The sequence below is a fragment of the Oncorhynchus clarkii genome, chromosome 1 (assembly GCF_045791955.1).
Source record: "Oncorhynchus clarkii lewisi isolate Uvic-CL-2024 chromosome 1, UVic_Ocla_1.0, whole genome shotgun sequence".
NCBI classification, from domain to species: domain Eukaryota; kingdom Metazoa; phylum Chordata; class Actinopteri; order Salmoniformes; family Salmonidae; genus Oncorhynchus; species Oncorhynchus clarkii.
Genome location: NC_092147.1, coordinates 40,981,146 through 41,007,745, shown reverse-complemented (window position 1 = coordinate 41,007,745; position 26,600 = coordinate 40,981,146). Strand labels below are relative to the sequence as shown.

The window sequence follows — 26,600 nt, the reverse complement described above, 5'->3', positions numbered from 1 at the left end:
GGTTGAATTTTCCTCAGGTTTTCGCCTGCAATATCAGTTCTGTTATACTCACAGACAATATTTTGACAGTTTTGGAAACTTTAGAGTGTTTTCTATCCTAATCTCACAATTATATGCATATTCAAGATTCTGGGCCTGAGAAATAGGCAGTTAAATTTGGGTACGCAACAGGTTATACAAAAGAGAAGATGCCAAGACCATATAGACCACAAAAGCCATCCCCTTCTACCTGAGGAAGTATTAGAACGTCAGGGTCTTCAGGGCCACCTGGGGAACATGAATCTCAGCTGCCACTATTCCAGGCTTGATGGCAGCAATTAAAGCTACTGAATTAACTATTGATTAGTGGTTTAAGCACCCTGCTCTCCCCCAAGGTCAGAGACCTGAAGTGGAATTATCCACATAGGCTGGTCCCAGATCTGCTTGTAACAATGACCATAAGAGTTGGTATGCAGCTACTTTAAGGCCAGACCAGGTAGGCTCTGATCTGATAGGCCTGCCTTAGCGCTTGAATCATGATTTATCATTCAGGCTGAGAGTTGTTCCCAACTGTGAACTGATCAGGAAAAACTTTATACACTATTTTTACAGTACAGTGATACAGCAAAACAGGAACCAGGAAATTAAATGACAACTTACAGTGTAGAGCTCGTTGAGGACCTTCATCAAGTCTTCCTGGAGCTGAAACGTTATCTCCTTACTCTGAAAAAGAGAAAACAAAGAACATGTTCAATGTGAGATATCTGTCGACTTTGCAGTACAGTAACATATTCATACATGGAACAAACAAGCAGTGTCAGGAGTACAGTAGGGCATAGAGCTGGAACGAGGATATCAAACAGAGACACAGTTGCCCATAGAGCCCGCTGTCTGCATAGTGTGAGTGATCTCAAATGAATAAATTCAATCAGCCATCCCATGACACAAGATTCACTCAATGCCATCAGACATTAGCCCACAATTGATAATTCTGCGATTTTCAATACAGGGAAATAACAGTTGTGTTACTCATGCATGGTTAAAGCAGGGGTCTCAAACTGGCGGCCTGCAGACCAGATGTGGCCCAGTGAAAATAGAATATGGCCCCCGGGCAAAATTAGTTTCAAACCCCTGGGCTAAAGGTACTTTTACTACGCATGCCACCTATTTTTTCACTATGTAACATACAAGTCATGGGGTGGGTTTATGCGATATATAATAAGGTCTGAAAGCATTTGGATATCCCTTTCAACGTATGTATTATCTGGGTGTTATCACACAGTCTTCCACTGCACTTAAAGTCTCCCACTAACCCACTTATCTGGACCCTAATCTTATTGTTGAGGCCTTTCCCAGCAACAGGGCCTCAGAGGGTAGTGACAATTTGGTCTATCCCACCACCACTATCCAAATTGAGGGAGAGAAGGGGCTTAGATCTGATCTGGAGTTAGTAGGGGTAGTCGTCTCGATCACAGAGCTTACAACGACTCTTATAGGCAACCTCTGTGCCCACCTTAACAGTCAGTCGAACTGGGTTAACAGAGAGAAGGACAGATCTTTCAATGCACCAAACACCCAAATGCTGTGCCGCTTACCACAAGTAAATAAAGTTGGGTGGATTTTAACTTGATTTTCACTATACATATGAATCATACTGGGTGCCAGTAGTTGCATTTCAAAGGCACACATTTGTACAATGACAGTGTGTGTCATTTGAGAGAAGCACATATCTGAAAGGAGAGGTCCTGTCCAGGGTTACTGTAGTTCAACATGAGGTTACATACAGCCTTGTAATACACATCTGTGGTTTCCTGTGGGTGTGACCAATGAGGAAATGTCTCTGCTGAGGTCACCAACCTCACTGATCCAGGTGGATCCGTACACATACTAGTTGGCAATTGCAGATACAGTCAATGATACTCCAATAGAAATGACTGACCACTGAGGAATTCCCCAGGTCGAAGTAGTGAATCTCTAACCTGGCCGTCAGAACTGAATAATATGCATTATCCAACACCACTTTGATGCTTGTTGTCATGCCATACATGTTTGGCGTGACAACGAACACAACATAACAGGGGAGTTGGCTGAAGCACAAAAAGACCTGCAACAAAGCCATGATTAGGGTGAAAGGCGTGCTCTTAGTCAGAATTTGATTGTTTGAAGGAGGAAGTTAGTACACAAATAAACACAGGTCCATCCCAAAAAGAGCTATACTCTAAATCCTGCTGACTGACTGACTGACTCCGGTAGAAAGGGTAGTGCCAGTCCAGACATGTGGGCGTAAACCAGAGAGGATTAGTTCTCGTCGTTTGTACGTTTGTGTGTGTGTTTGTGCATGTGTAAGTAATCAGCCAGTCTCCTCGGGCTGACCTAGTCTAGTCAACACCTCCTGTCCTGGCCCTCACCTCCACCTACTCAGCCAGCTCTCTGTTTTACTTACCTATTCACACAGTCACCGGACAAATAGACTTAGCCCTGTATAAATAGAACTAAGTCACCGAAGCTTAAGCTAGGGTGCTCTCACGCACATTTAGAGAACGGAGGGCAGGATCTATAGGCTGGTTGGGACACTGAGTTTTGGGCCAGGTAGGTTGCTGAGGCTGCTGAAGGGAGGGCGGCTCATAATAATGGCTTGAACGCAGTGAATGGAATCAAACACATGGAAACGTGTTTGGTGTATTTGATACCTTTCCACTTATTCCGCTCCAGCCGTTCCCACGAGTCTGTCATCCCCAATTAAGGTGCCACCAACCTCCTGTGGTAGGTTATGGACTGGTGAGATCGTTCCTCTTGCCCAAGTTTGTGAAGCAGGCTGCAAATCTAAATAAATGTACAAGTCTATGTTGTTCATTCTGGGCCGAGAATAGAGCTTTAATGCAACATTAAAGCGCTATTCTCGGCCCAGAATGAACGTAGACTTGTCCATAACTGTATTCATGAACATTACCAACAGCTGAATTGGGCTGCAAAGTGAGATCTTTGCTGAAATTACTCGCACTTTCTCCCCAGGGAAGAGCCATTAGAAGCCTCCGTTCAGAGAAGAGGACCTCAGTCAACTTGTTAGATCTAACACTTGTTAGCCCTTCCCTATTGAGAGAACTGGGAAGCAGTCCAGTGGTCAATGAAAAGGCCTCTCAGGAGAGCTTGGGCACAGCTCCGACAGCTCATCCATTTCCTGGCTCTGCAGATGCCCCAATTATGTGACCTGGGCAGGGCCTCTGACAGGAAGCAGCCACCTCAGCCACTCCACTGGTCACTGAAGACACAGTAAATCAGAGAAGAACATCTGAAGTACAAACCATTCACTTTGGGAGTGAACGTTAATTATAATAAGGGTTAAAAGGAGAAAATCGGACCTCTCAGAAATAAAAATGGATGGCCCTCCCTTTAGCAAAATATATTTTACCTAAACCCTCCCTAAATGCTTGAAAATTATTTTGCAATTTCACTGAATTTGAAAAAGCATGACCCTCCCCCATTTTCCGCCAGGAACCCATTATGTACATTTAAATCCATCCTTTAATGATTCATTATAACTGTAAAAAAATCACGTAATCACTCTTGGCCTGTACGTTTTGCAACGATGCCCACCAATGTTATGATTCAATTTAAAAGGGTAGGCATAAGTTTTTAGTCAAAGTAACATAGTGTGGTCAGACCCATTTGTGACCAAGCTTTAACTTCCTGGCTGATGTCTTGAGATGTTGCTTCAATATATCCACATAATTTTCCAACCTCATGATGCCATCTATTTTGTGAAGTGCACCAGTCCCTCCTGCAACAAAGCACCTCCACAACATGATGCTGCCACCCCCGTGCTTCACGGTTGGGATGGTGTTATTTGGTTCTTTGGCTTTTCCTCCAAACATAACGATGGTAATTATGGCCAAACAGTTCTATTTTTGTTTCATCAGACCAGAGGACATGTCTCCAATACGTCCGATTTTTGTCCCCATGTGCAGTTTTTATGGCAGTTTTGTAGCAGTGGCTTCTTCCTTGCTAAGCGGCCTTTCAGGTTATGTAAATATAGAACTCTTTTTACTGTGTATATACATACTTTTGTACTCGTTTCCTCCAGCATCTTCACAAGGTCCTTTGCTGTTGTTCTGGGATTGATTTGCACTTTTTACACCAAAGTATGTTTAACTCTAGGAGACAGAACGCGTCTCCTTCCTGGGCAGTATGACGGCGCATGGTCCCATGGTGTTTATACTTGTGTACTATTGTTTGTACAGATGAACGTGGTAACTTCAGGCGTTTGGAAATTGCTCCCAAGGATGAATCAGACTTGTGGAGGTCTACAATTTTTTCTGAGGTCTTGGCTGATTTCTTTTGATTTCCCCATGATGTCAAGCAAAGAGGCACTGCATTTGAAGGTAGGCCTTGAAATACATCCGCAGGTACACCTCCAATTGACTCAAATGATGTCAATTAACCTATCAGAAGCTTCTAAAGCCATGACATCGTTTTCTGGAATTTTCCAAGCTGTTTAAAGGCACGGTCAACTTAGTGTATGTAAACTTCTGACCCACTGGAATTGTGAAACAGTTATAATTAATTATAAGTGAATTATAAGTGAAATAATCTGCCTGTAAACAATTGTTAGAAAAATGACTTGTGTCATGCACAAAGTCGATGTCCTAACCGACTTGCCAAAACTATAGTTTGTTAACAAGCAATGTGTGGACTGGATGAAAAACAAGTTTTATTGACTCCAACCTAAGTGTATGTAAACTTCAACTGTAAGTTAAGTCTCCTGTGCATTTGATAGTTGTACTAAAGTGAGCGAGTTAGTGTTGTCGTAGTTTTCTCTGGCTTGTAATACCCACATGGTGCAGTAATACCCACAAAGATGGATGGAGTTACAACTCATTTGTGGCCCAAAAATGAGAAGCAAGCTTTAAAGTCGGAACGGTTTGTCAGGTTGAATCGACGGACCTCTATTTCCTACCGACCTACCGGTACATCAAGAGTGTCAGCAGTGATGGAGATAAAATTGGTAAAGTCGATGTGGATTTACCTCAAAACGCTATTCTATTAGCTAGCCGACTCTCCCTCTAAAAGGCCTCGCTCTTCTTTGACTTTGGTAGCCAACTCAGCAGTCAATCGGTAAGTCTCCGCTCTCTCTACTTTATATCTGATAGATCTTTTTGTTGCGTTCTGTGGATTCCTGCCTATGCTCGACTAGTTATCTGGCTTCCTACTTAGCCATGTCGACAGTGGTGGTCAGCTAGCTAAGCTAGTTAGTTATTTTAACCTGCTAGCTAGCCTAGCCAGCTAACTTTACAGGTAAAATGATTTGATAACTGGTAGATGAAGTTAAGTATTTCCAAAACTTTGGTTTACTTTAATGTAGCTGCACGCTAGGTGTGGATAACTGGCTGACTCACGCAGAGCTAACCTAATGTTAGCAGGCTAGCAACATTGCAATGAATAAATTCAAATTAAACCAAATCATTTGCGCTCACAACTACTTGTTTCAATACAATTTTCAGCCAACTTACAAGCAAATACAATAAATTCATAAAGTATTTGCTTGTAAGTTGGCTGAAAATTATATTGAAACAAGTAGTCATAAGCACAAATGATTTGGTTTAATTTGACGTTATACATTGCAATGTTGCTAGCCAACTAGCCTGCTAACATTACATTAGCTCTGCGTGAGTCAGACAGTTTAACTTGAAGTTATACATTTGAAGTTATTTCTGCGGCAGTTTACAATGGGGAATAATAGACTGGCTTCGCAGGTCCTCCATATTAAGTCACATCCCGCAAATGTTTTTTTCCGGCATGACTTCGACATTCTTCAGAATTCTCATCAGTTTTATATAAAAACTCAAAAAATGTAAAAGTGAGGTGTAACTTTGCATTGAGACTTTTGATGTTTATTCTAATGCAAATTCATATGTTACATGTGGTTATGTTTATTCTACCTACAAAGGCCATGCTCTCTCTTAATTGAAAGACCAATGCAGCAGTTTTCATCCAAATATCAAGGACGGTCTTGGTGTGGTCTGAGTGAGGGGCCTAACTGAGCGAGCCTAATGGGATTGATCAGTAACCTAAAAACTAGCTGCATTGGCAGAGAGGTTTGAAACTTGTTATTGATCGATTAACTTACACCGCCTGGTGATGTCACCATGCAGGCCAAAACTCCATCCCATCAAAAAAAGTGCATTATCAGCATTTTCACAATTTCAGTATTATTCCCACCTCAGTGTGGAAATACACACAACTGTTCAAAAGTTGTGTCACTTAGACATTTCCTTGTTTTACATGAAAATATACATGAAATGAGTTACAAAATATATAGTCAAGGTGTTGACAAGGTTATAATGATTTTTAATTTAAATAATTGTATCCTTTGCTTTCGTCAAAGAATCCTCCATTTGCAGCAATTACAGCCTTGTAGACCTTTGGCATTCTAGTCATCAATTTGTTGAGGTAATCTGAAGAGATTTCACCCCATGCTTCCTGAAGCACCTCCCCAAGTTGGATTGGTTTGATTGGCACTTTTTACGTACCATACAGTCAAGCTGCTCCCACAACAGCGCAATAGGGTTGAGATCCGGTGACTGTGCTGGCCACTCCATTATAGACAGAATACCACCTGACTGCTTCTTCCCTAAATAGTTATTGCATAGATTGGAGCTGTGTTTTGGGTCATTGTCCTGTTGTAGGAGGAAATTGGCTCCAATTAAGCGCCATCCACAGGATTTTGGCATGACTTTGAAAAATGGAAGTGATAGCCTTCCTTCTTCAAGATCCCCTTTACCCTGTACAAATATCCCACTTTACAACCACCAAAGCAACCCCAGACCATCACACTGCCTCCCCCATGCTTGACAAATGGTGTCAAGCACTCCTCCAGCATCTTTTCATTTTTTTCTGCGTCTCACGAATGTTCTTCTTTGTGATCCAAAGACCTCAAACTAAGATTTGTCTGTCCATAACACTTTTTTCTAATCTTCCTCTGTCCAGTGTCTGTTCTTTTGCTCATCTTAATCTTTTCTTTTTATTGGCTAGTTTGCGCTGTTTTGTCAAGGGAGTAGTGCACAGCGTTGTATGAGATCTTCAGTTTCTTGGCAATTTCTCACATGGAATGGACTTAATTTCTCAGAACAAGAATAGACTGACGAGTTTCAGAATAAATGTATTTGTTTCTGGCCATTTTGAACCTGTAATCGAACCCACAAATGCTGATGCTCCAGATACTCAACTAGTCTAAAGAAGGCCAGTTGTATTGCTTCTTTAATCAGAACAACACTTTTCAGCTGTGGTAACATAATTCCAAAAGGGTTTTCTAATGATTAATCAGCCTTTTAAAATGATAAACTTGGATTAGCTAACAACGTGCCATTGGAACACTGGAGTGATGGTTGCTGATAATGGGTTTCTGTACACCTATGTAGAGATTCCATATAAAAAAATAAATATATTTTTTTTAAATCAGGCATTTCCAGCTACAATAGTCATCTACTACATTAACAATGTCTACACTATATTTCTGACAAATTTCTTTGCATTTCTTTCAAAAACAAGGACATTTCTAAGTGACCCCAAACCTTTGAACGGTAGTGTATATAAAACACATGAACATCACGTTTTGACTGCACTAGGCCTTTAAAAGGGGAATGCCAACTGGGGATTTTCCAATACGGATAATTGTCCCCCACGATTAAATCGGGGAGGGGACTATTCATCCGTACGTTCATTCATACTTACTTTTGTAAGTTAGCCACACGTGATATCTCAGAAAGCACTTTCTCCATTTTTACGAAACTTGGTTGAATGATGCGTCTTGCCATAGAGATCCGGCATTTACAAAATTCCACTGATTGGACCAAGTTAGGCGCTGCATAATTTGTGGGGGACGACATGTTTACTGTTGTTAAGTTTATTAGAGGACTAGCACAAATAGGCTTCCCCTTTAAGTGTACTGTTTGTGAGTGACGCTAACCACATCTGAGAGAGAAGGCTGGGAGAGACTGGAATCCACTAAACCACGTGGGTTGCTCCAGGGGTGCCGTACTACAATTGCTGACCCTGTAAAACAACACATTTCACTGCACCTCTCTGGTGTATGTGACAATAAAACATGTTTTTTTTTGTGTCTTGCTGAAAGATCCACGTTAGTATAAGATCCACTTCTTATACTAAAAAGTCAAGTTTCAGCCTCCTGGCAGAAGCAACCAGGTTCTTGGCTAAAACTTGCTGGTACTGGGCAATTTTCTTAGTTTAAAAATACTAATTTCTCTTCTGCATACACTACATATACAATACAGCTCAGTATTAGTAATATTTATTGTATGCAGTCTTTTCTCATCTTTATCAAGGGTGCCAATAATTGTTGACCTGATTGTACTATACAGAAGCAGCCCAGGAAGGTAGTCTAGTAATGGACTCCACCAAGCCAGGCAGTAAACTGTCAAGCTCTAAAAACACATTGCACTCCGCTTGATCAAATGCCAAGACCAATTTAGTAGTACCTGGTGCTGTTTCATGTTTCCCCTCGCCCTCCTTCCTACCTACCACTGTAGCGAATCAATTTGCAATGTAGGAACTAGATGAACGAATACCTTCCTTCCGCCATACAGCTAAGGCTTTCAAGCCCTGGGATCTCAGTTCCACCAGAATGTGACCTCCATAAATAAAATATGACTGAGTAAAAAACTAAGAACCAGTTGTATGAATGATGAAGAGAATACATGTGATAAGACCTGCCCGACCAATCAATGGACTGCGTGACAAGACTCGTATTTAGAGGTTTCGGCATCGAACAAAAGACACAATTCGAGGTAAGCTGTGACTTTTAAAAATGACGCTAAAACATGAGCGCCCGCAGCACAGAGAGCTCAGACCCATTTGTCCACAGTACTACTCATAAGTAAAACAACTACTGCCGAAGGCATAAACACAAATCAACGGACTATTTTCAAAAGGTCCACCATGCTGAAGCCTGATAGGATATGTCATTTAAGGTCCTGTACGGATTCAACTCATAACTTTAAAAAAGTTAGAAAACATAAGAATTTGGAAATATAAAATACACTGCTCTTTGATGTCAGGAAGACAAAACAGCATCTGTCTCGTGTTAAAACAAGACGACCTGTACTGACTGTGTTGTAACTGGGGGGCCTCCCCTGGTGTTTGTCTATCATTACTGGAGCTCAGCGGAGATCAAAGACAATGGGATGTACTAATTAGAGGGCAGGGGTGTCTCTGCTCCCCTGTGACAGACTGCACCCCACGAGGGGGATGGCATTTGATTTGGCCCCCGGCTGCCAAACGTCACTATACCAGCCAGAGGGGAGACACAAACACACACACACACACACACTGAAGATTTACTGTAAGTGCAGGTCATTGCCTGTTGTGCACAAGGCCAACCAACAACTAATTGGTAGAGCAATAAGGAAAGTTGGTACATGAGGGGGAAAATGATGTGTGTGTAATGTCAATGCAAACCTCTTTATATGAGGGATGCTATGAACTAAACTTCATACATTAAAAAGTCTTGATTGAAATGCCTAAAAATGAATACATATCATTGGGAACACATTGATGAGTTTAGTAGTCTGTCATTTTAAACATCAGTAATGTGGATTGAGTCGGGGGGGGGAGAAAGAAACATCTGACAAACCACTTCGCTCCAGCTTCACATCTGGCCCATTAGTAAACCAGGAGCCTCGAACTGCGACCAAAGGGAAATTACTGCCTTAACTTCCTGTGTGTGTTGCAGTTGTTCGAGCAGAGGATTGGGGTGGGGTGCAGAGCAGACCACTCCTCTGTACAAGCCAGATGAAACCACCAACATCAAGAGACAATAATGACTTTAAGATGAAGAAAATAACTATTTTTTCTGTCTCCATCTAGCAGACGGATCTAAAGACCCCGCAGCGAAAGAGAGAAAAAAAGCCAAACATGTTGACGCTAAGCACCCCACTGAAACAGGCTCTGGTTTGTCATTTTCGGGACTGTGGTCGGTTCATGTGACTCCTAGTGCATAGGAGAGCTCAAAATCTGGTAGGGAGTGGTCCGAGTGAAACAGGCGGCAGCAGCATTAACAGGGTTTCGGTCACGAGGCGACCGACTTCGGATGGGAGGGTTAGATAGGGCGTTCAGTCTTATGATCAAGGCTGTGTAGGAAGAGGGTTCTTCTCTCTCAGCATAGAGATTCACAGAACTAAACCACAACCCAATCATTGAACTGTTCTCAAGATGTCATCAAACAACTTGTAATGTAATATGTTAAACCTACATCCAGCCAAACATCACATCTGAGTGCAGTCCAGTGCCTGGTTTACTTAAAAATGGGCAATCAGCAGCTGCTACATGTATTGTTGGACTTATAAATTAATGATATATATCCATTGATACGTGAAGAATATAACTTACAAATGCCTCATGAGCTTAGTTCAACTGTCACACTCCATGAGAACCCAAAATATAAACTTTTTTACTCCAACTTCTGTAAACGAAGCCAATGTAAACAAACACTATATAGCCTCAAAACATAGATAATCCATAATACAAAAATTACAGTTTTATCAGTCAGTGCATCCATAGCTCTGCCCATGAATTTGAGAGGGGTTACATTACTCCAGCCCCTCAGCTTTTTACCAAAACAGGAGCAGGGAGTGTGCTTTGTTATAATTTTAACTGCCGATCGCCGCTTTCAGGCTGTAGGATGATAGGCGTATCATTAGCAGCAGGGCCCAGAGTTTTCTCCTGACTATGTGAATGTGCCAAGGATTTATCCAATATAACGAGGTACCAGAGTTCTCCCTGTCCATTTCAAGACAAGAAACTACTTTCGTCAGATCAGTGGGATCAGTGGGATCTCACCTCTTACCTCTACAGAAGAGCTTACCTTTTTGAGCAAGCGTGTGGAGTCCTCGCTGATCTGCATGAAGCGCATGATGACGTTGTTCAGGTAGATGTCACTGAGGGTGGCGTGGTCCTTGCTCTCCCTCCTCACCTGGTTTAGCAGCAGGTACCAGCAGTTGACCGGTGACAGCAGGTTCTGGTCCTTCCTATAGGGGGACACAGCAATCAATCAACTGGGTTGTATTCCTTAAACACCAAAACATATGAAAACAGACCGAAACGGGGATGGACTAAACTGCTCATTGGCATTTTTCGTTGCAAAACGTTTTGCTACAGAGTGCCCTAATGAATATGACCCTGACCTCCTTACAGAAACTGCTTCCCCTGACTGCTCAGGTTCATTCATACAAAAAAAACACACTCAAAAAAGAGACAGGTCAGTTAAGGTAGCTTATTCATTATACATTTCACTGCTGATCACACAGAGAGAGAAACAAGAGACAGGCACAAGAAGAGGCGGGGACATGTAGGGAAGTATTCATGCTCCCTGAGAGACAGAGAGAGCGAGTATGCCTGTGCGCACGTGTATGTGCGCGTGCATGCGTGTGTCCTCGCCTGGTTCTCTGCCGGCTGTCTTTGCAATCTGTGCTGAGAGATCAAGGTCTCAGCTACCTGACAGCTCTATCCTGTCAGCCTAACTGTCCTCATCTAGCGAGATGTTTTAAGACTTCCTAAAGTGGATCAAGTCCCATCATAAAAGTAATAGCTAGTGGGGATGTTTCTTCCACAGCCCTCCCCTGGTGATGAATGGCCTATATAATAGCATGCACTCTATATAATCAGCACCGAGTGCATACTGCACCTGAAGGAGAGTTTGTATCAACGACATTTCTGGGGCATAGCCGGAGGAGCGATGTTCTGAGTGGATCGGACTTCTCGCAACAGGGGAGAGCGCCCTCCACAAGTAAGCTTAGGAGACTCGAGACTTCCTTGTAAAATAATTTGTTAGAGAAGGTACTTTACATGTAGTAAAGTTTTGGAATAGTGCATTACAAGAAACAAGACAGGAAGAGAGAGAGAGAGGGGAGGAGAGGCGTTTCCCCCGATAGTGCGCCTGCCTGTCCGCATACTGCGGGATATTGTCCAGGCCTGAGAGAGAGCGAGAGAGACAGACACAGAGTGAGCCACGGCTGTGCATAAGCAACGGCCTGCAGCAGGCTGACTCCGTTGAATCTAAAACATTCCTCCTGCTATGGAGCTAGCCAAGGGAAGGCAGGAGGCCAGAAGAGAGGCCAGGGCCTGAGGCTTTAGGGCCAGCAGGGAGGAACCATATGGAAGCCCTCCTCTGGAACTCTGGAAGGGCTTCCCCCTGAACGTCAGTCAAAGACAGGCAAACACAACAGGTGAAACTTTGTACATTCACCCTGGCCCACGACTCATGCTGCAGCCCTTAACTACATATCTCTATGATGATAGCTGCTGGAAGAGCAGATGTTTTTCTCCTGACAGACAGTGGACAAAACATTTCAGACCACAGAGCTGAAACATTGTCTCTCCCTCTCTTGGAAAACAGGAAATGGTGCATGTGACAAAAGACAGGACTGGAAATGAAAAACATCCCGGCGAAACGCAAGGCCATTTTTCATAGACGATGTAAAATAAGGAATAATCCAATTTAGCTAAAAGTGGTGCGTGGGGGCAACATGTACAGACCTGCATTCAGAGGGAAGTTACCAAGAAGAAACAGTTACTGTGACTTCAGAAAGTATTCACACCCCTCGACTCCTTCCACATTTTGCTGTGTTACAAAGTGGGGTTAAAACGGATTTAATTTGATTTTTTTTGTGGAGGATCACAAAGTACTCTAATGTCAAAACGTAAGAAACCCCCCCCCCAAAAAAAATCTTGATTAGATAAGTATTCAAACCCCTGAGTCAATACATGTTAGAATCACCGTTGGCAGCGATTACAGCTGTGACTCTTTCTGGGTAAGTCTCTAACAGCTTTGCACACCTGGATTGTGCAACATTTATGACTCGTTTCAAGAAACTACTACTTCACAGAAACATTTTAATGTAATTTTATTTATATGTTTTTGAAGATAAATTCCTTCATAACAACCTTGTATGCCATCTGTAAATCATAATGAAATTGTTAAATAATGAGCATAGTTAGATTTGCCACGGTAACCTTCCCGCTAGCCATGATCGGCTGAGATAATGGAGGGGCGGGACATGCCGAGAGATGACTTCGGATTGGTCTTCCATGTAGCTTGCTTCTGTCTATAACACGAGCTGCTAAGTATGCGGGGATAATCCTGTCTACCACAGCTTTTTTTGAAAGCTCAGTGGGAAAATGTTGTGAAGGACTACTTTCTGGAGGATGATCGTGTTTGACTTTCTTGGACTCTGAAAATTAATCAAACAATGAGGAAATCCCTGATTTAGGTAAAAATATTTTAATTGAACGAGACAATATAGCGTCTTCTGATAACAATGTTGGGGAAGAAACGGTGTCGTTGTCACGGAAGAAGTTGACCGAGTTTTGAAATCAGTGGAATGCCTGGTGGAAGCAGAGAGATGATTGCCAAATGCGGAGAGCCCAAAAAAGAGAACACAGAAAGAAGACTGATGTATAAAACACTTGTCTCTGGATTACATCTTTAAACTAAGGGCAACCAGGGCATCCGTGACAGAGGGATGTATACAGGTTAGAGTCTAGATACATTTTCAGATAGTATACATTTCTAATTTTGTCAGAAAGGTGTTTTTATTACAAGTTAAAGCATACTATTAGCTAGCTAGCTAACGTTAGATGCATGATCTATGTAGGAGTTCAAGAAAGAGGCCCAAGTTCCAGAGTTGGAATTCTGAGTTGGATTACCGTTCAAATCGATATTTCCCAGTCCAAGTGTTTTTTTCTTCTCCGGAGTTCGCAGTTGTTTTGAAAGTGGCATTAGAGTTGGGATTATGGTTCATTGTTTAGCTAGCTAGCTACATGTCTAAACAAAAGACTCCACTATGGAAGTAATCATTTCACTGTAACATTTACACCTTCTGTATCCTGTGCATGTGAGAAATAAAGTTTGATTTTATTTGATATAGTGTGTGTTTACAAGAGATGGTAATGTGAAGAACAACATGAGTAGCACCAAAGGACTATATTTAAAAAAATTACTACTACTTTTTGCTACAACTTTCACCAATTTTAGGCTTGAAATCTTTGGTTGTTTACTACACTGTGAATCCTTAAAGAGATGGGTGAGCCGGAGGCTTAAGGTGTGAACGATGCTGAATAGGTTTAGACAAGTCCTCTCCAGTAGGTGTACCAAAACATTCACAGGCCATTTTTCAAAAGTTGGGTTACAAGTTTCTAAAATTTGAAAGCAGAATTACTTTCTCGTTGTTCCTCAACTGCAGTTTCTAATATACCATTTTGTAGCTCTGAGTCTCTACTTTATTCAATGTAAAAAACACAAAATCAAATGTTGCTACATTGGACCGAATCCAGGTGGTGCGCATTATTATTTTAAAATTCTTCAAGTTCTGGCAAAATGGTTGTTGATCATTGCTAGACAAACATTTTCAGGTCTTGCCATTGATTTTCAAGCAGATTTAAGTAAAAAATTGTAGCTCGGACACTCACTGTTCTTTTGGATTGCAACCCCAGTGAAGATCTGGCCTTGTGTTTTAGACTATTGTCCTGCTGAAAGGTGAATTAATCTCCCAGTGTCTGGAAGAAAGAAGACAACCACATTTCCCTCTAGGACTTTGCCTGTGCTTAGCTCCATTCGTTTCTTTTTTTATCCTGAAAAACCTCCCCAGTCATTAACAATTACAAGATACTCATAACATGATGCAACCACCACTATGCTTGAAAATATGGAGAGCGGTACTCAGTAATATGTTGTATTGGATTTGCCCCAAACATAACACTTTGTATTCAGGAGAAAAAGTGAATTGCTTTACCATATCTTTTGCAGTATTAGTTTAGTACCGTGTTGCAAACAAGATGCATGTTTTGAAATATTTGTATTCTGTATAGGCTTCCTTCTTTTCACTCTGTCAATTAGGTTATTATTGTGGAGTAACTACAATGTTGTTGCTCCAACCTGTTTTCTCCTGTCACAGCCATTAACTCTAACTGTTTAAAGTCACCATTGGCATCATGGTGAAATCCCTGAGCGGTTTCCTTCCACTCCGGCAACCGAGTTAGGAAGGATGCCTGTATCTTTGTAGTGACTGGGTGTATTGATACACCATCCAAAGTGTAATTATTTACTCCACTATGCTCAAAGGAATATTCCATGTCTGTGTTTTATTTTCACCCATCTACCAATAGGTGCCCTTCTTTGCAAGGCATTGGAAAACATCCCTGGTCTTTGTGGTTGAATCGGTGTTTGAAATTCCCTGCTCGACTGGACCTTACAGATAATTGTATGTGTAATTGTATGTGTGGTGTACAGAGATGAGGTAGTCATTCAAAAATCATGTTGAACACTATTATTACAGAGTGAGTCTATGCAACTTATGTGACTTGTTAAGCACATGTTTACTCCTTTATTTAGGCTTGCCATGACAAAGGGCTTAAATATGTATTTACTCAAGACATTTAAACTTTTCATTTGTATTAATTTGTAAAAAAATGTTTTAATAATAATAAATAAATACAAATCTATAAGGACATTGTTGTGTGTAGGCCAGTGAAAAACATCTAAATGTAATCCATTTTAAATTCAAGCTGTAACAACAAAATGTGTAAGGAGTCAAGGGGTTTGATACATTCTGAAGGGACTGTATGGCAATTGAAGAGTTGTGGCAGAGTTGCTGGACAGCGTCACACACACACTGTCAAGATTGGAGTTACCGTAAATCCTTTCTGCCTTATGCTTGAGTGGAGTGCCAATCTCTAATTTCTCCTCTGTTTCTGCGCATGTGTGCGTGGATATAGCCTAGAGTGTATGGGAGGGAGAGGCTTGTCAGCAAGTGGTGAGTCTGTGTGAGAAGTGGGTGTGTTTCCTTAAAAGACCCCCAAATGAGGGAGACAGTGGCCAAAACTGATTACCCACCAGAGAAAAGGAAAACCTTCTTGGATAAGGTCCTGTGGGAGGGGGGGGGGGGGGGGGGGGGGGGGGGAATTACACGTGGCCAATGAGCTCAATGCAGTGTTACGTACAAATGTGGCTCATTTACCCACCCCTACACAGGACAAAGATTAAACATCAATGGCCTGATTACCTGCATGCCCACCAATGTTGTTTACATGTTGAAATGACCTTGTGGTCTGTCCTACATTGGGAAAACCAGCAGAAGGTTTAAGACTTAAATATTTATCACATTCCTCATGTGTGGTTCAATATTTTGATATTGAACGTTGATATTGTGAAGCGATATTATATATTTTTACCTCCCGTTACAGGAAGTGATGTCACTGAGCACTGCCCCTATATATAGGACCTTCCATCCCCACCTGGGATATGGATGCCTGAAGAAGACCTAAGAGTCTAAACGTTGTTATAAATAAAGTCACCTGGGAGCCTGAACAGCAGTGTGCAGCGTTTTCCTCTTTTTTTTTTTGTTCATATAAACACCAGCACCTGCAATTTTTTATTATCATTTTTTAAAATCCCTGGACGTGCATATATATGTTCTCCAGCTTTTGTGTGCATTTCTACTATTCTATCTCTGTGTGTGCGTATGTACGTGAGTATGTGATTGGCATGTCTCGAACTGTAATGAGCTTGGGCAAGGGACATCAGCTGTGACCGGAGGGTTATATAACTGGGCTCTGTGCACTAGTGTGTGTCCAACCCACCGACCCTCTCTGGCTCGCCTCAGTGCACAGAGCGGCACAGTGGGGCCCAGGCGCTGTGAATGGAGTGACCCGATTCGCCAGACAACGCACGCCACGGCCCAGTTCCTCATGAATACAGACAGTGCACTAAATGGCTCCCTATATAGTGCACTCGTATAGGCCCCTGGTCAAACGTTTTGCACTATATAGGGATTGTAAATAGGGTGCAATTTGGGACACAGGCTGAAAGAAAAGGGCTGAAATTACCATAGCTGCATTCTTTCACCCCTTGCTATAACACATCCAATACAATGAAGAACAGACGGGAACTTACAATCAGTCTCCGAAAAGTCAGCGCGAATGGAGGAAACGGGGTCATTATTCCAAATGCGGGACTTAGTGTAGATGGAAACACCACAGGGAGCCATTGAATGAACACTAGCCATTCCAATAAATCAATGGCCAAACAGTGGGGCTGTGTGCTGGCTAATGAGACAACCTGCTGGACCAAATGACAGGCCATGCGCGCGAGCTCGTGTGTGTGTGTGTGTGTGCGCAGAGGGGGCCATGGCAGCAGTGACCTCAGGGACTCTACTACCTAGCCTACATAACTGGCAGGAAACTCTCTCAATGTCATAACTTCCCCACAATGCAGGGATTAGGTCAGACAGACAGGTATAGACAGGAGGGTGAGAACTACGGTCCTCAGAGGAGAGGAGAAAGAAAGACAGAGAGAGTGCGCGTGTGTTTAGGAGTGAGCTTACAATTGCATACAGGTGTGTGTGTGTGTGTGTGTTCTCACATACATGCATGCATGACATTGCAGTGCATTCATAAAGTATTCAGACCCCTTGACTCCTTCCACGTTGTTACGTTACATCCTTACTCTAAAACTGATTAAATTGGGTTTTTCCTCGTCAATCTACACACAATGCACCATAATGATAAAGCAAAAAAAATAAAAATATCACATTTACATAATTATTCAGACCCATTAGTCAGGACTTTGTTGTAGCACTTTTGGCAGCGATTACAGCCTCGAGTCTTCTTGGGTATGACGCTACAAGCTTAGCACACCTACAGTACCAGTCAAGATTTTGGACACCTACTAATGCAAAGGTTTTTCTTTATTTTTACTATTTTCTACATTGTAAATTAATGGTGAATACATCAAAACGATCAAATAACACATATGGAATCATGTAGAAACCACAAGTGTTAAAAAAAATCAACATTTCATATTTGAGATTATTCAAATAGCCACCCTTTGCCTAGATGACAGCTCTGCACACTCTTGGAATTCTCTCAACCAGCTCATGAGGTAGTCACCTGGAATGCATTTCAATTGACAGTTAAAGTTCATTTGTGGAATTTCTTTCCTTCTTAATTCTTCATGCATTTGAGCCAATCAGTTGTCATGACAAGGTACTGTAGTGGTGGTGTACAGAAGATAGACCTATTTGGTAAAAGACCAAGTCTATATTATTGCAAGAACAGCTCAAATAAGTAAAGAGAAATAACAGTCCATCATATCTTTAAGACATGAAGGTCAGTCAATGCAAAAATGTAAAAGAACTTTGAAAAAAACATCAAGCGCTATGATGAAACTGGCTCTCATGAGAACCGCCACAGGAAAGGAAGACCCAGAGTTACCTCTGCTGCAGAGGATACACTCATTAGATTTGCCAGCCTCAAAAATAGGCAATTAACTGCACCTCAGTTTGCAGCCCAAATAAATGGTTCAGAGTTCAAGTAACAGACATCTCAACATCAACTGTGTGACTCAGACCTTCATGGTCAAATTGCTGCAAAGAAACCACTACTAAAGGACACCAATAAGAAGAAGAGACTTGCTTGGGCCAAGAAACACGAGCGGTGGAAATCTGTCCTGCGGTCTGATGAGTCCAAATTTTGTTTCCAACAGCTGTGTCTTTGAGAGACGGAGAGTAAGTGAACGGATGATCTCCCCATGTGTGGTTCCCACCGTAAAGCATGGAGGTGATGGTGTGAGGGTGCTTTGCTGGTGACAAGGTCACTGATTTATTTGGAATTTAAAAAATAGGTACTCTTAACCAGCATGGCTACCCCTACATTCTGCAGCAATACGCCATCCCATCTAGTTTGCGCTTAGTTTTTCAACAGGACAATGGCCCAAAACACATATCCAGGCTGTGTAAGGGCTATTTGACCAAGAAGGAGAGTGATGGAGTGCTGCATCAGATGACCTGGCCTCCACAATCACCCAACCTCAACCCAATTTAGATGGTTTGGGATGAGTTGGACCGCAGAGTGAAGGAAAAGCAGCCAACAAGTGCTCAGCATATGTGGGAACTTCAAGACTGTTGGAAAATCATTCCAGATGACTACCTCATGAAGTTGGGTGAGTGAACGCAAAGAGTGTGCAAAGCGTTCAAAGCAAAGGGTGTCTACTTTGAAGAATCAAAAATATATTTGACACTTTTTGGTTAATACACGATTCCAGGTGTTATTTAATAGTTTTGATGCCTTCACTATTATTCTACAATGTAGAAAATGTTTTTTTTTTTTTACTTGAATGAGAAGGTGTCCAAACGTTTGACTGGTATTGCATATTTGGGGAGTTTCTCCCATTCTTCTCTGCAGATCCTGTCAAGCTCAGTCAGGTTGGATCGGGAGCGTCGCCGCACAGCTATTTTCAGGTCTCTCCAGAGATGTTCGATTGGGTTCAAGTCCGGGCTCTGGCTGGGCCACTCAAGGACATTCAGGCTTGTCCCGAAGCCACCCCTGCATTGTCTTGGCTGTGTGCTTAGGGTCGTTGTCCTGATGGAAGGTGAACCTTCGCCCCAGTCTGAGGTCCAGAGCGCTCAAGCAGGTTTTCATCAAGGATCTCTGTATATTTCTCCCTTAATATTTCCCTCAATCCTGACTAGTCTCCCAGTCCCTGCCGCTGAAAAACATCCCCACAGCATGATGCTGCTACCACCATGCTTCACCGTAGGGATGGTGCCAGGTTTTCTCCAGACGTGACGCTTGGCATTCAGGCCAAAGAGTTCAATCTTGGTTTCATCAGACCAGAGAATCTGGTTTCTCATGGCCCGAGAGTCCTTTAGGTGCCTGTTGGCAAACTCCAAGAGGGCTGTCATATGCCATTTGCTGAGGAGTGGCTTCAGTCTGGCCACTCTACCATAAAGGCCTGATTGCTAGAGTGATGCAGAGAGGGTTGTCCTTCTGGAAGGTCCTCCCATCACCACAGAGGAACTCTGGAGCTCTGTCAGAGTGACCATTAGGTTCTTGGTAAACTCCCTGACCAAGGCCCTTCTCCCTCGACTGCTCAGTTTGGCCAGGCGGCCAGCTTTAGGAAGAGTCTTGGTGGTTACAAACTTCTCCCATTTAAGAATGATGGAGGCCACTGTGTTCTTTGGGACCTTCAATGCTGCAGACATGTTTTGGTACCCTTCCCCAGATCTGTGCCTCGACACAATCCTGTCTCGGAGCTCTACAGGAAAGTCCTTTGACCTCATGGCTTGGTTTTTGCTCTGACATGCACTGTCAACTGTGACCGTATCTAGACAGGTGTGTGCCTTTCCAAATCATGTCCAATCGAATTTAACACAGGTGGACTCCAATCAAATTGTAGAAACACCTCAAGGATAATCAATGGATACAAGACAGAAATACCTTATTTACTTATCAACAGAGGCCCTATCTGTCAGGGCTTCTACCATAAGATATTTCCCATTAATTTCCTCATCACTGGCTTAAATGGCAGTCTCTCTCTGGGTGGAATGCAAACGGTTATAATGTTAGTATTTTAATTCATTGACTGACAATTGAGGCTTTACACTGAGTGTACAAAACATTAGGAAAACCTCTTTCCATGACATTATACTGAGCAAAAATAAATGCAATATGCAAAAATGTCAATGATTTTACTGAGTTACAGTTCATATGAGGAAATCAGTCAATTTAAATAAATTCATTAGGCCCTAATCTATGGATTTCACATGACTGGGCAGGGGCGCAGCCACGGGTGGTCCTGGCTCCCAAGTGGGTGGGCCTATGCCCTCCCAGGTAACGCTGTTGGGTTTTTCAAGCTCAACAGTTTACTATATGCATAAAGGGGAAGCCTTGGAGTCAACTTGGAACCAACAGCCCTGTGGAACGATTTCGATACCTTGTAGAGTCCATGCCCCGATGAAATGAGGCTGTTCTGAGCTCAGAGTACAACTGTAGGCAATTGGTCTTCTGTGGCTCGGTTGGTAGAGCATGGCGCTTCCAAAGCTAGTATGGTGGGTTCAAGTCATGCTGGGGCCACCCATTTGAAAAATGAATGTATGGCATGAGTCGCTAAGTCGCTTTGGATAAAAATGTGGCATATATTATGAGTATTTGACAATTGCAAGAGGAATTTACAAAAATGGAATGATAGCTACTATTTGGGGGTATATTTATTGAATCATATCAACATGAATGAAAGTCCCTTAAACCGATTGGCTTTATTGTATGGGGGAAAGAAATCTGGACTATTCAAGTCACTCCCTCTCAGGGGTGGCACCATAAATAATTCAATTATCGCTCTCCCTTCCATCCCTCTGGCACTAAAAAAACAGAACTGCATAATGTGTGTGTGTGTGTGTGTGTGTGTGTGTGTGTGTAATGTGTTCGTTTTGCAAACAGCCATGTCACTACCGCAGCAGTGGACTGACTGACTGACACTCCCTGGAACGGGGTTCTGGCCACTCCGCTGTGGGGGCTGTTGTAGCTCTCTCCCCACTGCATTCTGGGAAGAAAAAAAAAAAGAGAAAGCCAGTGGACAAAAGAGCTGCTGATCCAGCTGGAGGCTTGTGTGCTCAGGGTGTCTGTCTCCTGTGGAGGGGAGCGGCGAGGAGAGAGTATCACTGTCCACACAGAAAAACAGTCCGTTTGGTTCTCAAGAGACGAGAGAAAAAAAAGAGAGAAAAAATAAAGAGGTGCTAGCAGATAAACCGTCCCATTGGTTTTATTTTTGTAATGATCAGGGTTGACTTTCTAGCAAATAGAACTCCCGCCCTAACAATACACCTCCTGCAATATTAAAAACTCTGTTCATTACATGTCTAGTGATCAGGGTTGATCAACGGTGCAGATAATCAGATCTAATAAACTGTGCCCGTTGACTGAATGAGCTTGATGAGGGAACTGAGAGGTGACAGCCATTTGACTAAACCAGACCCTATCCATCTAAGCATCAGTAATAAAGGGGCCAACAGATATTGCTGTCGGCCCCATCCGTGCTGCAGAATGGGATGTAGAAAATGGACAGGCTTGAAAATTACGCAATAGTCTGAATAATTTAGGCACAACGAATAATATGTGGATGATGTTGACAGATTATCACCGATAAGTGTGAGTCACAGAGCTTAATGTCAATGGATGGATGTCCAACATACAGCGATGTGATTACCATACACATTATATCCTGTGTATACCGACTGTAGAATCATCTACTAGACCTGGGTTCAGCGGGGCAGGGTTTGCAGTTGTATGCCTATCCCATTGGTTCCACTGTGTCAGGAAAGCTCAATCAAGCCCAGATAAAAGTATTCTTAAATGTTTTCAAATAGTACTTGACTGTATTTTCATACCAGTTCCACCTCCTGCTGGTCCCTCAGTGCCAACCTTCATCCATCACAGCGAGTTTAGAGAAGCTGCAGAACGGGCCTATACCGCCTACCGCTGCTGTGCCCAAGCAAGATTGATTCTGGGCCAACTGAGGTGCTGTAGCAATAATTCCATAGGTATCACAAATAGTGTATTTTCACTTTCTCTCACTCCTGAAGGCGACCCGATAAATGTGTTTGAAGAGGCATTCCTGGTCCTGAATACTGAAATGTACCACAGCTCCTCTGACTATTTTCTCCTCAGAGGAAACCGAGGCTAGACATCAGGGTTAGCACAAAGCATCCTACCCTTAACACACTGACAGAAAGATTTGAATTCTCTAACTTCGTCACATTTTTTGCAATTTGGGCATCGACAAACCGAATACACATGACTTGGCTCCCTGTCAAATCTGACGAACACTGCATTCAAATCTGTGACCGAATTCTCACCTCAGTCAGTAGCACTTAGCAGCCCAACTGCACGCAGCGTGTCAGTATTCACTGCTCTCCAGTGCGGAAACGCCAGCTAATTAGCCAGTGATTTAATGCGCTAATTTTAATGCTAATTCAGCTTATTACACGCACAGCCAGACCAAGCTGGGCTGAGGCTCTGCACTACCACGAGGCCAGAAAGCTCAAAGTCCGAGTGAAAGTGCACTTTTACAATCCTCACAACATTAAAAAAATAAAGAAAATCTAGAGAATGTGGAGAACACAGAAGCGCCTCTGTATTCACCTTGTTTGTACGAATACAAAAAAATACGGGCCAAGTCTTAAAACTGTTATTCAAACGTCTCGCGTTTACAGAGCCCCGAAATATGCTGCTTGCTTGGCACTGTGCAAATGTTGACCCTGCGAATGAACTGACCAGACACTATATCACGCGATGAAAACCACAGCTTACAAGCCACGCTGTCGGAATCTCCTCAGCCTCCCGGGTTCTGCATACCCAGCTGCTAGAGTCATTAACAGGCCCAGTAGACTCCGTAGAGGAATATTTCCAGACACAGAGTAGGGCAAACAGGCGTGTTATTTTTGGTCCCTACCGCAAGTTCAAACAATATGCCAATATCTCTGTCTTTTCCATAAGCAGTCTCCTAAAGCGTATTGAGACTGCGTGTCAACATTCCAATAAGGCTCATCCATGCCAGTCTGCTGTACCACACAGGGGTAAGGAAAGTAACGCTATGGGTGAGAGATGAAGTAGTTCTTCTCTTACAGCGTGATCATATTTCAATTGATTCGGAGCGAGATTCCCACATTGTGTCTTTCATAATTTCAGGTCTCATTTGTGGTTAGATTGAAATGACCGAGACCAACTCACTGTAGACATGGACCAAGCTGGTTAGGTTATTCTACACAAGAATGATTGTAACACTAGGAGTCCTTTCACCGTTCCATGTATTCTGTACTGTGGATCTGGGAGCAGTCAGGAATCTGATGTCCATTTTTCTTTCTTGAACAACTCATAAAATCTATATCCATTCTAGGGAGGTATCAGTTACTTCATTGGAGTTTCTCCAATTCCATAATTCACAGTACACTGTGCTGGAAATACCATCTGCACATTGACAGAGGGTGACTGTTGAATTGTGAGGCTAGATGGGGAAAGTGTTTTAAATATAGGGCGCCCACTGCTACCCAGATGAGCTACAGAAGAACAAAGGGACATTATGCAGAATCGGCTGAGAGGGGTAAAATAGTTTGGGATATTTATCGCTGGAGCCCCTGGTGTAACAGTCTGCCTTCACAGGATATTTCCTTCCAATAATTCATGTAAATGTATTCATAAAATCGAGAACACACATTTTAAAAGTATGAAAAAAATTGGTAAAGAAAGCCCGCAGTCCAAAACGATTTCAGCTGTCGAATGGAGGAGATGAAATTAGTAGAATGACATGACAATAAAACACCTGACTGATGGAGTTTGATAATGAGAAATAAATAGGAAATTGAGTCATTGAGCACTGCTGCTGTGCGTCTTCTCAGACCGACTGTAAATAGAAACCAGATTGATTCGCCTCATCAACATTGTAATAAAAAATTTGAATATATTTTTCCAGATTGATATGTCATCAATGTTATAATCAAATATGAAGTTGATTTTGGTTGCCTAATGCAACAGGTATTCATGAACACTGAACCAGAGAGAGGCATATTTCAGACCGAGGCAGTGTTCCATGCAGTGACTTAACTTCTTCAGGAAAAATGCATAGACCGACAGAAAAACGCTCCGACCTAGACCCAGGTACACAGACCCAAAGTCAGACACAGACAAGACCTAGACACACTTGTACTTACTTGTACTGCTGGTGGTCCTTGGTGCTCCGTGTCTTCGCCATGAAGCGTTCAGCCAGTTTCTCCAGGTTCCTGGAGTACTCCATCTCGATCTCCGACTTCTTCCTGAAGAAGTCCTGCAGGTCCTGGAGGAGCTGCACCCTCATCTCGGTCTGCTGGTCCAGGGATTTCTGCTGCTCCACCAGCTGGGCACGGATCTCTGAGGACACAGACGGACACAACTAGGTCAGATTGATATTTACAACTACACACAGAGCACACAAGTCAGGGGTATGTAACTCTCTTAGCAACTCACACAGCAGACAGGTCAGAAATATATGTCTCTGTAGTCAACACCAGCCCATAGTCTAATGACATAGATAAAGGAGAGGGGTGATCACGAAGCACAAATAGGTGCATTGTGAGAGGTTGGCAGCGCTGGTCTCAGGTGGTTCATTAAAGCCACTATAGAATTCATTAGCCCCGTTACTAATCAATCACCCACTGAGATGGAGCACGGATGCGCTTTCTTGACATCCTGCCGGGAAACACCAGGTTCTTCACTAGTACTACTGGTTGACTGCACACCACATTCACCAGCAGGGAAACAGGAGAGACGGGAGGCTTCTCTTAACCATATGGAGCTAAATGACCCTCCAGCATGAGATATCTCACCAGACAATGGGAATGTTTGTCATTAAAATGTACATCAGCCACTACTGTAGGCTACATCCCCCCTACCGTAATGGTGTGTGTGAGTGAACACAGTGTCCTGTGATGGCTATGTGACCCTGGCTATGTAGAATGGATTTGTCATGAGGTACCAGGGCTTGACATCGCCAATATGAAAGGAAACAGATGCATGAGGTGATTTAAAAAAAACACACACAAAATTCCAATAGAGGCCAAAAATGACGTCGCTCTAATGAAAAATCACGGGGCCTTGTGCCCGGTCACAAACGCCAATAGGAATTGCATGGTAAGTAGCTAACTAGAGGCCTTTGTAACTGCTGCTGCTTAGCCCTGCTGTCAAAACTTTCGAACATTACATAGAAACAGAGTTGTTATATAAGAAACGCATTTTCGAATTAATTCCTGACGCAAAATCACGTCTTATCTCTAGCAACGCGGTGGCTTAAGCCTCAACAAATCTATCAGATTGTGTAGCGTTGAGAATCCAGTGGAAATCGACTCAGACCAAGACCATCATATGGGCTTCATCAGCTTTAATCCCACACAAGAAAAACCCTCCAAAATGAACTGGCCCTATTACATGAAGTATAGAGCAAACACGCTGATTGCAGTTAAGGCCTGTCATACTCGTCAAGTGTGTGTATTCACACCGAGTATCCCTAATCATGACTGGAGTCTGGGGTGGATGTGTTTTGGAGACGAGCTCCTGTAAAAAGGAGAAACTCAATGACGAAAGTCAGACCAAAAATCACTGTCAAATGTCTCTGGAGGTTATAGTTTTAGTAGTCAGCCAGCATGAAACTACTATACTGACAAACTGTCTAAAACACACCTCACCTCACCTGGCCAGTTCAGACAACGGTCTTGAACATCAGTTCAACACAACTTGATGCTTGAGGACCACTCAGTCATTAACATCTGTAAAGTACAGGCTAGTAGACTGTAGGGCTGAAAATAGCCACGGGAGGGTTTTTCAATATCATCAATACCGTCAAAACTATTTCTAAAGTTTGACATTTTAATATTTGTCGCTACTTTTTAAGTAAATACTTGCAGTCAACTTGTGTGATACTTTAGATAAAGAATAGTTCATTCTTCATTTCACCTGTCAAAATGTTTCATTATGAACTGTACTGGTACAGCACACAATGAAGAGATACTGGAGCTTTGTGAATATTTCTGCCGAGGTGCAGTTTGAAGATACTAGAACATTCCACATTTACTTTTCCTCTCCAAACAAATGAGTAATGAATAGAAAAATCTGAATACCACATAGCAGAAGTTTTTTTTTACCTAGTCGCCTTGTTGTGCGCGGGAGAGGAGCATTCAAGTTAGGAGTGCCATAGCGAGGGAAACTTTCCATTCCTACTTTATTTATTTATTTATTTATTTATTAAGAATAAC

General features: G+C 42.6%; 1 protein-coding gene across 2 annotated transcripts in view; it reads right to left on the bottom strand.

The window, feature by feature from the left end:
• LOC139407090 (SLIT-ROBO Rho GTPase-activating protein 1-like) overlaps window positions 1-26,600 on the bottom strand; it is a 142,344-nt gene that overhangs the window by 64,664 nt on the left and 51,080 nt on the right. For both annotated transcript variants that reach the window (XM_071150479.1, XM_071150488.1), the window contains exons 2-4: window positions 24,528-24,723; window positions 10,856-11,018; window positions 640-702 (exon numbers count right to left, since the gene is read on the bottom strand). In XM_071150479.1, the coding sequence (XP_071006580.1) occupies window positions 640-702; window positions 10,856-11,018; window positions 24,528-24,723 (422 nt within the window). The remainder of the gene's footprint in view (window positions 1-639; window positions 703-10,855; window positions 11,019-24,527; window positions 24,724-26,600) is intronic.